The 14,284-nt window shown below is 38.5% G+C and overlaps 1 protein-coding gene across 1 annotated transcript; it reads right to left on the bottom strand.

Annotated features, from left to right (window-relative positions):
• Window positions 1-5,410: 5,410 nt before the first annotated feature.
• LOC309636687 (stromelysin-2-like) lies at window positions 5,411-14,280 on the bottom strand. Its single transcript, XM_082410093.1, has 3 exons — window positions 13,461-14,280; window positions 12,671-12,773; window positions 5,411-11,359 (listed from the first exon to the last, which is right to left on the bottom strand). The coding sequence occupies exons 1-3, from the start codon at window positions 13,532-13,534 to the stop codon at window positions 11,282-11,284; spliced, it is 255 nt and encodes an 84-aa protein (XP_082266219.1). The 5' UTR covers window positions 13,535-14,280; the 3' UTR covers window positions 5,411-11,281.
• Between the last annotated feature and the right edge of the window lie 4 nt (window positions 14,281-14,284).

Here is a 14,284-nt window from a genome sequence, read left to right as displayed (position 1 = left end):
TTTGTATTTCTGCAGTGTCAGTTGTTACTTCTCCTTTTGCATTTCTAATTCTATTGATTTGAGTCTTCTCCCTTTTTTTTCTTGATGAGTCTGGCTAATGGTTTATCAATTTTATTTATCTTCTAAAAGAACCAGCTTTTAAGTTTGTTGATCTTTGCTTTCGTTTCCTTCATTTCTTTTTTATTTATTTCTGATATGATCTTTATGATTTCTTTCCTTCTGCTAACTTTGGGTTTCTTTGTTCTTCTTTTTCTAATTGCTTTAAGCGTAAGTTTAGGTTGTTTATTTGAGATGTTTCTTGTTTCTTGAGGTAGGATTGTATTGCTATAAACTTCCCTCTTGAAACTGGTTTTGCTGCATGCCATAGGTTTTGGGTGCTTGTGTTTTCATTGTCATTTGTGTCTAGGTATTTTTTGATTTCCTCTTTAATTTCTTCAGTGATCTCTTGGTTATTAAGTAGTGTATTGTTTAGCTTCCATGCGTTTTTATTTTTTACAGATTTTTTCCTCTAATTGATAATTAGTCACAAAGCATTTTGGTCCAAAAGATACTTGATATGATTTCTATAATCTTAAGTTTACCAAGGCTTGATTTTGACCCAAGATATGATCTATCCTGGAGAATGTTCCATGAGCACTTGAGAAGAAAGTGTATTCTGTTGTTTTTGGATGGAATGTCCTATAAATAACAATTAAGTCCATCTTGCTTAATGTATCATTTAAAGCTTGTGTTTCTTTCATATATTCATTTTGGATAATCTGTCCATTGTTGATAGTGGGGAGTTAAAGTCCCCTACTATGATTGTATTACTGTCAATTTCCCCTTTTTTGGCTGTTAGCATTTGCCTTATGGATTGAGGTGCTCCTATGTTGGGTACATAAATATTACAATTGTTCTATCTTCTTCTTGGATTGGTCTCTTGATCATTATGTAGTGTTCTTCTTTGTCTCTGGTAATAGTCTTTATTTTAAAGTCAATTTTGTCTGATATGAGAATTGGTTCTCCAGGTTTCTTGTGATTTCCATTTGCATGGAATATCTTTTCCTATCCCCTCACTTTCAGTCTGTATGTGTCCCTTGGTCTGAAGTGGGATTCTTGTAGACAGCATATACACGGGTGTTGGTTTTGTGTCTATTCAGCCAACCTTTGTCTTTTGTTTGGAGGATTTAATCCATTTACCTTTAAGGTAATCATTGCTATGTTTGTTCCTATTACCATTGTAGGTCTTTTCCTTCTCTTGTGTTTCCTGCCTAGAGAAGTTTCTTTAGCATTTGTTGTAAAGCTGGTTTGGTGGTGCTGAATTCTCTTAGCTTTCGCTTGTGTGTAAAGGTTTGAATTTCTCCGTCAAATCTGAATGAAATCCTTGCTGGGTAGAGCAATCTTAATTGTAGGTTTTTCCCTTTCATCACTTTAAATATGTCCTGCCACTCCCTTCAGGCTTGCAGAGTTTCTGCTGAAAGATCAGCTGTTAACCTTATGGGGATTCCCTTGTATGTTATTTGTTGTTTTTCCCTTGCTGCTTTTAATATATACTTTTTGTATTTAATTTTTCTTAGTTTGAGTAATATGTGTCTTGGCATGTTTCTCGTTGGATTTATCCTGTATGGGACTCTCTGCACTTCCTGGATTTGACTAACTATTTGCTTTCCCATATTAGGGAAGTTTTCAACTATAATCTCTTCAAATATTTTCTCAATCCCTTTCTTTCTCTCTTCTTCTTCTGGGATCCGTATAATTCGAATGTTGTTGCTTTAAATGTTGGCCCAGAGGTCTCTGAGACAGTTCTCAATTCTTTTCATTCTTTTTTCTTTCTTCTGCTCTGCAGTAGTTATTTCCACTCTTTTATCTTCCAGATCACTTATCCATCTTCTGTTTCAGTTATTCTGCTATTGATTCTTTCTAGAGGATTTTTATTTTCATTTATTGTGTTGTTCATCATTGTTTGTTTGCTCTTTAGTTCTTGTAGGTCCTTGTTAAACTTTTATTGTATTTTCTCCATTCTATTTCCAAGATTTTGGATCATCTTTACTATAATTACTCTGATTTCTTTTTCAGGTAGATTGCCTATTTCTTCTTCATCTGTTTGGTCTGGTGGGTTTTTGCCTTGCTCCTTCATTTGCTGTGTGTTTCTCTGTCTTCTCATTTTGCTTAACTTACTGTGTTTGGGGTCTCCTTTTCACAGACTGCAGGTTTGTAGTTCCTGTTGTTTTTGGTGTCTGCCCCCAGTGGGTGAGGTTGGTTCAGTGGGTTGTGTAGGCTTCCTGGTGGAGGGGACTGGTGCCTGTGTTCTGGAAGATGAGGCTGGATCTTGTCTTTCTGGTGGGCAGGACTGTGTCTGGTGGTATTTTTTGGGGTGTCTGTGACCTTACTATGATTTTAGGCAGCCTCTCTGCTAATGGGCGGGGTTGTGTTCCTATCTTGCTAGTTGTTTGGCATAGGGTGTCCTGCACTGTAGCTTGCTAGTTGTTGAGTGGAGCTGGGTCTTAGTGTTGAGATGGAGATCTCTGGGAGAGCTTTCACCATTTAATATTACATGGAGCTAGGAGGTTTCTGGTGGACCAATGTCCTGAACTCAGCTCTCCCACCTCAGGAACACAGGCCTGCCACCCAGCTGGAGCACCAAGACCCTGTAAGCCACATGGCTGGGAAGAAAAGTGAGAAAAAAGGAAAGAAAGAAAGAAAAAATAAATAAAATAAAATAAATTATTAAAATAAAAATAAAAAACAATTATTAAAAATAAAAAATTTAAAAGTAATAATAAAAAAGGAAAGAACGAAGAGAGCAAAAAAACCAAAAAACAAATCCACCAATGATAACAAGCTCTAAAAACTATACTAAAAAACATAAACAAAAAGGACAGACAGAACCCTAAGACAAATGGTAAAATCAAAGCTATACAGTCAAACTCACACAAAGAAACATACACATACACACTCACAAAACGAGAAAAAGGAATTAAAAAAAAATATAACGTTGCTCCCAATGTCCACCGCCTCAGTTATGGGTTGTTCCACAGATGCAGGGTACATCAAGTTGATTGTGGAGATTTAATCCGCTGCTCCTGAGGCTGCTGGGAGGGATTTCCTTTTCTCTTCTTTGTTCACACAGCTTCTGGGATTCAGCTTTGGATTTGGCCCCGCTTCTGCATGTAGGTCATCTAAGAGCATTTGTACTTTGCTCAGAGAGGATGGGGTTAAAATAGAGGCTCATTAGGGGCTTCTGGCTCACTCAGTCTGGTGGGAGTGAGGGGTACGGAATGCTGGGCCAGCCTGCGGTGGCAGAGGCCAGCGTGACATTGCAACAGTCTGAGGTGCACCATGTGTTCTCCCAGGGAAGTTGTCCCTGGATCACGGGACCCTGGCAGTGGCACCTGCACAGGCTCCCACGAGGGGAGGTGTCGATAGTGACCTGTGGTTGCACACAGAATTCTTGGTGACTGCAGCAGCAGCCTTAGCGTTTCATGCCCATCTCTGGTGTCTGCGCTGATAGCCATGGCTCGCATCTGTCTCTGGAGCTCATTTAGGCAGTGCTCTGAATTCCCTGTCTTCGTGCACCCAGGTACGATTGTCTCTTGACTCTTAGGCAGATCCAAAGTTTTTCCTGGGCTCCCTCCTGGCTAGCTGTGGTGCACTAGCCCCCTTCAGGCTGTGTTCACACAGCCAACGCCAGTGCTCTCCCTGGGATCTGACCTTTGAAGCTGGAGCCTCAGCTTCCAGCCCCCACTGGCCCTGGTGGGTGAGCAGACAAACCTTCAAGTTCCGTCATATCTCTCAATCTCCCGTGAGACACCCTACCCTTGCCACTTCCCTTGTCATCTGTAATAGTCCTTTAACTTGTCTTCTGTCTTTCAACATCACTTTCTTCCAATTCTCTCCAGCTAGAGTAGTCATTCAAAATATGTAATGGCTTGTGTCACTTCTTTGTTTAAAAACTCCTTCAACAAATCCATAATGCACTTAAAATAAAATACAACTCTTTAATACATCTGAAAGACCCTGAACAATTTGATTTTTCCTACCTGTTTAATATCATCTTATTCTACATTCACCCTCCAGCACCGTAATCAGGCACCCATCTTTTTCTTTTCCTTGAATATGCCGAGATTTTTCCACCTATGAACCTCGACATTATTTTTCATTTTCTCTTCCTAGAATGATGTATATCCTCCTATCCATCCACCTGGCTAATTGAATTTAGATTTTTTTTGTTATTGTCCCAGAGAGAATTATTCTAACAACCAAACTTTACCAGGTAGCTTCCTCCCCACCAACATTATTCTCCCTTACCACTCCATTATTTCTTTAATAACCTTCTTATAATTTATATTTATATATTAATTTGTGTACTTTTTGTTTGATTTCTTAATCCCACAAGACAAAACTGAAGGAAGTTGGGTTAAATGTGTTTTCCTCATTATCCTATACCTTGTACCCAAGTCAGTGCCTTTCATTTAAATTAATCAATAAAAGAATGAACAAGTTTTTCAGTGTACCTGGTATGACGTAATGCATAAAATTGGTGTTGATAAGCCTGTCATACCATTGGCATGTCCACACAAACTCTTATCTCTCAGGAACTGCCAGGTACAAAATTATAACAAGAGAATATTTTAATGAGACAATGAGAAGGATATAAGAAATCTGGTCTCTAGGGCAGTCAGGGAGCACCACTGAAGAAACATTTGGCTTAAAAAGGAAGGGGCTGGGATTTCAAGATGGTGGAGGAGTAGGAGGATGAGGAGTTTATCTCTCTTACAAATGCATCAAGAATACATCTACAGATGGAACAATTCTCACAGAACACCAGCTGAACACTAGCAGAAGACCTTGGATGCCAGAAAGGACAGGAAAAGTCCTCACATTACTGGGTAGGACAAAAGAAAGAAGAAAGGAAAAAGAAGAGGAGAGGAAGTGGGATGGGACCTGCACCCCTGGAGGAGAGGTGAGGAAGAGGAGACGCTCTTGCATCCGGGGAAGCCGCCTCACCAATGGGGAAATCAGTTGGGACAGAAGGGGAACATCAGAGGCTGCTGGAGGAGGGAGAAATGGCTGCTGTGGCAGACCGGACAGAGTGAGACCTACACAGACGGTAGGTGCCACAGCCCTGCATGTACAGACTGGGACATGTGTCCATCAGTGCACATGAGGGCTGGGAGCTGGAACATGGGGATTGGAGAGCAAATCCACGGAGATGACTGCTATTGGCTGTGAGGAGACAGCCTGCGGGGACAGGAGGAAGGAAATCCACAACCAGGAATGCTTATGGAGGAAACCCCTTGCCATAGAAGCAAAGTGTCACTGTTGAGTGATGCACAAGGGGTGTAGCTGCCATTGCAGCCTCTCCCCACATGCCGGCCCCTGCCTCCCCAGGCACTAGGAATGGTCCCCGCTGAGGCTGGAACACATGTTCCTGCTGCCAGGTGCTAGGAAAAGCCCCTACCGAGGCTGGCCTTCCTGTGCCTGCTGCCGGGCACTAGGAAAGTACCCGACCAGGTCTGGCCCTTGCATGCCTGCCACCTGGTACTAAGAAAGGCCACTGCCAGGGCTGATCCTCTCATGATGGCTGGCAGGCACTAGGAAAATCTCCCTCTAGGGCCAGATCTCTCATGCCTGTGGCCACTGATACCCCCTGCACACCTGTTGCCCATGGGGTTCCCACAACCCCGGAAGCTGTGCCACCTCTGTACCCTGTCCTCACCGAGGCAGACCTGAGTGCTGCAGGGCAGCCTGGGGAGCAGACCCCTGTGTCTGGCCCACATGCAGAGGTAGGGCTAAAACCATAGCTGAGTCCCAGGGGAAGGGCGACTAAGGAAGAGGAATGAACATCTTTCTGTACAGCTGCAAAAGACACAGATTAAATCACACAATTGACTTGATAAACCCTGTGTCTATGGAATATCTGAATGGACAATGAGTGTTCCCACAACAAAGACTGGTCTAGCTTTAGCAGCCTTGGCCTTTGGGGAGAAGTACACGTGGGAGTTGGGCCAGGTCAGAGTCTGAGCTGCCCCACAGTGCCCACAGCGGGTCCAGAGACCTACCTAGAGGTATTGGAGGGCCTCTGGGGAAGAAGAGGTTGACTGTGGCTCACAGTAGGGGCAAGGACACTGACAGCTGAGACCCCAGGAAAATATTATTACTATTATTTTTTATGTTTTGTTTTCTTCTGTTGTTTTTAAAATTAATATTATTTAAAATTTTTTATTATTAATTAAATTTTTTTAAATTTTTATATATTTTTAATTTTTAAATTTTTACTTACTTTTTCATTTTTTCATATTTTTTCCTTGTTTTTGTTTTTTTCCCTTTGTTTTGTTTTAAATCTTTTTTAAAATCATTTTTGTTTGTTTTATGTTTTCTTTTCTTTTCTTTTTAGTTTGCATTCTACTTTTGTGTTTTGTTTTCTGTTTTTGTTAGTTTGGTTTTTAATTGATTATGTCTTGGGGTTTTTTTCCTGATTTTCCTTTTTTCTGTTTTCTTTGTTTTTGTTTCTTTTTTTGTATGTGTGCTTCTTTGTTACTTTTAGTTTTTGTTTCTTTGGTTTTGCTTTTACGATTTGTCTTGGGTTTTATCTGTCTGTTCATTTGTTTTCTTTTTTCTTTTTTTTAATTGTTGTTGTTGCTGCTTGTTTCTTTTTGTCTTTGCTATCTGCCTTGGGTTTTGTTTGTCTGTCCCCCCCCCCTTTTTTTTCTGCACCATGTGACTTGCAGGGTCTTGGTTCACCAGCTGGGGTCAGTCCTGAACCTCTGGGGTGGGAGTGCTGAGTCCAGGATGCTGGACTGCCAGAAAATTCCTGACCCCAGGGAATATTAACTGGTGAGAGCTCTCCCGGAAGTCTCCATCTAAACTCCAAGACCTGCGTCCACCCAACTGCCTGCAGGCTCCAGTGCTGAACGCCCCATGCCAAACAACAAGCAAGACAGGAACACAAACCCACTCATTAGTAGACAGGCTGCCTAAAGTCATACTAAGCTCACAGACACCCCAGAACACACCACCTGATGCAGCCCTGCCCATCAGAGGGACAAGATAGAGCTCCACCCACCAGAGTGCAGGTACCAGTCCCTCCCATCAGGAAACCTACCCAAGCCACTGGACTAACCTCACCCACTGGTGGCAGACACCAGAAGCAAGAGGGAAAACAACTCCAAAGCCTGCAGAAAGGAGACCACAAACATAGTAAGTTAGATAAAATAAAAAGACAGAGAAATAGGTTACAGACAAAGGAGCAAGGTAAAAACCCACAGGACCAAATAAATGAAGAGGAAATAGGCAATCTACCTGAAAAAGAATTCAATGTAATGACAGTAAAGATGATCCAAAATCTCGGAAATAGAATGGAAGCACAGATCGAGAAAATACAAGAAATTTTAAAGAAGTACCTAGAAGAACTACAGAACAAATAAACAGAGATAAACAACACAATAACTGAAATAAAAAATACAGTATAAGGAAAAAATAGCAGAATAACCAAAGCAGAAGAACAGATAAGTGAGCTGGAAAATAAAATGCTGGAAATAACTGCCAAGGAGCAGAATAAAGAAAAAAGAATGAAAATAAATGAGGACCATTTCAAAGACCTCTGTGACAACATTAAATGCACCAACATTTGAATTGTAAGGGTCCCAGAAGAAGAAGAGAAAGAGAAAGGGTCTGAGAAAATATTTGAAGAGATTATAGTTGAAAATTTCCCTAACATGGAAAAGGAAATAGCCACCCAAGTCCAGGAAGTGCAGAGAGTCCCATACAGGATAAACTCAAGGAGAAACACGCCAAGACACATATTAATCAAACTAACAAAACTTAAATACAAAGGAAAAATATTAAAAGCAGCATGGGAAAAGCAACAAATAGCATACAAGGGAATCCCCATAAAGTTATTAGCTGATTTTTCAGCAGAAACTCTGCAGGCCAGAAGGGAGTGGCAGGATATATTTAAAGTAATGAAAGAGAAAAACCTACAACCAAGATTACTCTATCCAGCAAGGATTTCATTCAGATTCAACAGAAAAATCAGAAGCTTCACAGACAAGCAAAAGCTAGCAGCAAGCCAGCTTTACAACAAATGCTAAAGGAACTTCCCTAGGCGGGAAACACAGGAGAAGAAAAAAAATCTACAAAAACAAACCCAAAACAATTAAGAAAATGGTAATAGAAACATACATATTGATATTTACCTTAAATGTAAATGGATTAAATGCTCCAACCAAAAGACACAGACTGGCTGAATGGATACAAAAACAAGACCTGTATGTAGGCTGTCTAAAAGAGACCCACTTCAGACTTAGGGACACATACAGATTGAAAGTGAGGGGATGGAAAAAGTTATTCCATGCAAATGGAAATCAAAAGAAAGCTGGAGTAGCAATACTCATATCAGACAAGGTAGATTTTAAAATAAAGAATGTTACAAGAGATAAGGAAGGACACTACAGAATGATCAAGGGGTCAATCCAAGAAGAAGTTATAACAACTGTAAATATTTACGCACCCAATAAAAGAACACCTCAATACATAAGACAAATGCTAAAAACCATAAAATGGGAAATCAACAGTAACACAATAATAGTTGGGGACTTTAAGTCTCCACTTGCACCAATGGACAGATCATCCAGACAGAAAATAAATAAGGAAACACAAGCCTTAAATGACAGATTAGACCAGATAGACTTAATTGATATCTATAGGACATTCCATCCAAAAACAACAGAAAACACTTTTTTCTCAAGTGCACATTGAACATTCTCCAGGATAGATTACATCTTGGGTCACAAATCAAGCCTTGGTAAATTTAAGAAAATTGAAATCATAACAAGCATCTTTTCTGAACACAATGCTATGAGACTAGAAAGATCAGAAATAGAAATGAAGGAAACACTCACATTTACCATTGCTAAAAAAGAATAAAATACCTAGGAATAAACCTACCTAAGGAGACAAAAGACCTGTACAGAGAAATATAAGACACTGATAAAAGAAATCAAAGATGACCCAAATAGATGGATATACCATGTTCTTGGATTGGAAGAATCAATATTGTGAAAATGACTATACTACCCAAAATAATCTACAGATTCAGTGCAATCCCCAACAAATTACCAATGGCATTTTTCACAGAACTAGAGCAGAAAATTTTACAATGTGTATGGAAACACAAAAGTTCCCAAATAGCCAAAGCAATCTTTGAGAAAGAAAAACAGAGCTGGATGAATCAAGCTCCCTGATTTCAGACTATACTATAAAGCTACAGTAATCAAGACAGTATGGTACGGGCACAAAAACAGAAATATAGACCAATGGAACAGGATAGACAACCCAGAGATAAACCCACACAACTATGGTCACCTATGTATGACAAAGTAGGCAAGAATATACAATGGAGTAAAGACTCTTCAATAAGTGGTGCTGGGAAAACTGGACAGTTACATGTAAAGGAATGAAATTAGAACACTTCCTAACATCATACACAATAATGAACTCAAAATGGATTAAAGACCTGAATGTAAGGCCGGACACTATAAAACTTTTAGATGAAAACATAAGCAGAACACTCTTTGACATAAATCACAGCAAGATCTTTTTTGACCCACCTCCTAGAGTAATGAAAATAAAAACAAAAATAAACAAAAGGGACCTAATAAAACTAAAAACTTTTGCACAGCAAAGAAAACCATAAACAAGATGAGAAGACAACTCTCAGAATGGGAGAAAATATTTGCAAAAGAAGCAACTGACAAAGGATTAATCTCCAAAATATACAAACAGCTCATGCAGTTCAATATCAAAAAAACAGCAACCCAATTAAAAAATGGGCAGAAAACCTAAATAGACATTTCTGCAAAGAAGACATACAGATGACCAGCAAACACATGAAAAGATGCTCAACGTTATTAATTATTAGAGAAATGCAAATCAAAACTACAATGAGGTATCACCTCACACTGGTCAGAATGGCCATCATCAAAATATCTACAAACAATAAATGCTGGAGAGGGTGTGGAGAAAAGGGAACCCTCTTGCATTGTTGGTGGGAATGTAAGTTGATACAGCCACTATGGAGAACAGTATGGAGTTTCCTTAAAAAAGTAAAAATAGGAACTACCATAGCACCCAGCAATCCCACTACTGGGCACATACCCTGAGAAAACCGTAATTCAAAAAGACACATGCACCCCAGTGTTCATTGCAACACTATTTACAATAGCCAGGGCATGGAAGCAACCTTAATGTCCATCAACAGAGGAATAGATAAAGAAGATGTGGTACATATATACAATGGAATATCAGTCAGCCATAAAAAGGAATGAAATTGGGTCATTTGTAGAGACGTGGATGGACCTAGAGAGTGTCATACAGAGTGAAATAAGTCAGAAAGAGAAAAACAAATATCGTATATTAATGCATATATGTGGAATCTAGAAAAATGGTGTAGATGATCTTATTTGCAAAGCAGAAATAGAGACATAGATGTAGAGAATAAATGTGTGAACACGAAAGCGAGGTTGGGATGAATTGGGAGATTGGGTTTGACATACACTATTGATACTATGTATAAAATAGATAACTAATGAGAACTTATTGTATAGCTCAGGGAACTCTACTCAATGCTCTGTGGTAACCTAAATGGGAAGGAAATCCAAAAAAAGAGGGGCTATATGTATATGTATAGCTGATTCACTTTGCTGTACAGTAGAAACTAACACAACATTGTAAAGCAACTCTACTCTAATAAAAATTAATTTAAAAAATTAAAGTACTAGAAAACTATGAAGACTCTCCATCTGGGAATAAAACTGCAAATAGTAATAAATATGAAAAAAAAAGAGGGGGCTGGATTCCAAACAAGTTTTTTTTCCCCACCTGTAAATGATGACACAGACTAGATGATTTTCTAGGTTCCTAAGCGCCAACATTCTAGAATTCTATTTCCCAGTTTTGTCCAGAACCAGTCCTACAGGACAACTACTGATTAAGCTCTTTCTTCCTTAGGTGTGTAAGGAACACTTACACTATCTGGGAGGTGAAAATAAAGGTCGTCTTGGAGGAGAGGATGGGAGAAACTACATGACAGTATATGCCCCATCCAGGGAATATGTGTTCCTACTACACTTACCAGCAGAACATCTGTTAAATGCTCAGTCCACAGTGTGGTCATTGTATTGAATATGAGTTATTCTAGAAAGTAAAGAACAGGTCCAAAATCAAAATTTTTATTAAACAGTAAATAAAGCACTCATGGATGTAGATTTTCTTGCTTATTGCACCTGAGTATTTTTCACTTCTATTCAACGTAATCCGACAGCAAGTGGAGAGGTCCAGGTAAGTGCTGTATGACCATGAAGATGTCTGCAAGGCTCATCTTCTTTGGCAATGGCACATACAGGAAGAATTAAACATTTTGAGTCATAATAAATTATGTGTATAATTATTAGATTCACTTAAAATGAATCTGTCTTTCCCATATCTCACTTAACAATATAACCAGCTGTTACTCTCCAATACACGTGTCACCATCCTGGCATTAGGGTCAAACTCAAACTGTGACGACCCACTGAACAAATAGCAAAGTCCTATGAATTTAAAAGAGGAAAATAATGGGGCATTCTTCAGCTAAATTAATTTTCCAACATGCATAACTCAAAATAAGAATGAGCTAATAGTGAGTGATATATATTAAGTGGTACTGTGCCAGGCACTGTGCTAAGTGCTTTACATATTTTATTCATCTATCCTTACAAAAAAAGTATGAAGTATTATGAATGAAGACACAACTAAAAATAAAAGATATTTTGCAATGTTCCAAAAGTAACATCTCTAATAAAAGATGGAGGGAGAACTCCAACTCTTTTGACTCCAAAGCCAGTGATCTAAAAACATTAGATTATACTACCTTCAAATAGATAAAATTCCAGGATTATTTTAAAACCTTCATTTATTTCCCTCTTTCTTCCCAATTCCCTTTCCCCCCACGAGGTACTTAATCACAACTTGAGATGCAATTGGACCCAAGAGAATCAGGCCAACAATAAAATGCACTGGACGTCCATTACCTGCTTTGCATACTCTAAGGCCAAGTTATCTTAGTAACAAGATCAACAATCTTATGAGCATTATGATGTCAAGCCCTGGCAGCTCCCTCCAAAATTCCTTAAAAGCAGGTACACGTTTTGCTTTCCCATCCACTCATTACCAGGAATCAAATTTTGTCTCTTTTGAGCATATGACAGGACTACCATTTATTTACAAATGAATTATTTAATGTAGACAATTGCAGCTTGCAACAGAAAGCCAGACAAGGCTCTTTTAATCTCTCCTTAGGATAGGAGAGAATGGACAACAAAGAGGGGACAGAGGAGAAAGACAACCAGCCATTAGTAAACATGGCTCTCACTTGGTTGTATTTTTATACCAAAATAGTGCCCTGAAATGGCTATGATGTGAAGAAGCATCCTTTGATTTTATGTGCAAGTATGAAACAGACTTGGAAATTATTCAAGAAAAAAATTTAAGCCCAATTAGCATAAATTGGAAAATGAAAATTTTCTAGAGTTTAGAGTAAAAAGGTTATAAGCTTGAACTATTTAAAAATTGGTTTGTGTCTCCTCTTCATTTTGATACCATAAAATGCCCCAAAGGGTCCCCACTGGCAATGCAATGAGTGTCCTCTTACCAAATGCCTGTACACAGCATCAATCTTCAGCTCAACTCCTGAAAAGTCATCAGCTATTATTCTGGGAAAACCTTGCTCCATGGACTGGCTATTTTCATCAAATCTGTACCAAGTGAAAAAAATACAATTCAGCATTATGTAGAGTCCCCATTACATGCAACAGTATGATATCATGTTAATGTTTCAGTGTGAAATCCTGGATAAAATTCTCAAGTGGTATAAGGAAGTGTTAAATATTTTTATAACTATAAAAATATGTGACTTTCTTGGACTTAAATGTTTAGCACATAAAACAATATTTTCTCCAGATACAAGGACATCATGATCTTCTACAGAGGTTCCATACATATGTCTGAGGTCAATCTTCTAAGCCTAGACACACAGAGCCGAAGTACCTTTCTGCCTTGAATGTATGAGAACTATATACAAATAAGATGCAAAGTGAATTAAATCATTTGGCTAAAATAAACTTTTGGTTCTTTATCACACTTGCCCTGTAGACCTTGTCTCTATAGCCTGATACACCTGGGTTTCCTATGGTGGCTCATTGTCTGGACCTCAGTTGGTCTCTCCTGATGTCTTTTGGTGTCTGGATATATGACCCAGGGATCAGCCGCTCTGAGAGTCCTTTGTTATATCTGGGAAGTCGAATAATTACAAGTTGTTTTCCTCAAAATCAGAAAGTTTGAAATTAGAGGAAGTTTGATTGTGGGAGTGGGGGATATCATTAAGGAAAGAAAATAATTTTCCTATTTAGGCTCTATACAAAGTAATTCCTATTGTTTCTTACCTCCAGTATTCGTCCTCTACAAAGAAGTATGTTTTCTTCTTTTCCTTACCAGAAACAGCTTTAATTTTCCTCATGGTTGGAGGAAAACCCAAGGTGTGGATGACTCTTAAATAACCTGCTTGCCCCTCAATTCCTCTGACAGCCCAGAACTTATTGCCTATCAAAAAAAGAAGCCCAAGAAAGTTTCAGTGAAGTCTTTTGGTTTTAGAAATGCATTTAGGACACTGTTGTGGAAAACAGGAAGTCTTGGTTTTAATTTCAATCAATTAATCTACAACAAAGGAGGCAAGAATATACAATGAAGAAAACAGAGTCTTTTCAAAAAATGGTATTGGGAAAACTGGACAGCTAAATGCAAAAGAATCAAATTAGACTACTTTCTCACACCATATACAAAAATAAACACAAAATGGATTAAACTCTTTAATGTAAAACCTGAAACCATAAAACTTATAGAAGAAAACATAGTATGCTCTTTGACAGTGATCTTAGCAATACTCTTTTGACTCTGTCTTCTCAGCAAGGAAAATAATAACAAAAATAAACAAATAGGACTACAGCAAAATAAAAAGCTTTTGCACAAGGAAGAAACTATTAACAAAATGAAAAGACAGCCTACTGAATGGGAGAATATATTTGCAAATGATATATATGATAAAGAATTAATATCCAAAAACTAAAAAGAAGTCATACAACTCAACATAAACAAACAAACAAGCAACCTGATTTAAAAATTGTCAGAGGACCTGAATAGACATTTTTCCAGAGAAGACATGCAGATGGCCCACAGACACATGAAAATATGTTCAATATCACTAATCATC

Source organism: Balaenoptera physalus (genome assembly GCF_965194825.1).
Source record: "Balaenoptera physalus genome assembly, chromosome: 10".
In the NCBI taxonomy this organism is placed as follows: Eukaryota; Metazoa; Chordata; class Mammalia; order Artiodactyla; family Balaenopteridae; genus Balaenoptera; species Balaenoptera physalus.
The sequence above is the reverse complement of the archived record's forward strand: the minus strand, read 5'-3'. Positions and strand labels throughout refer to the sequence as shown.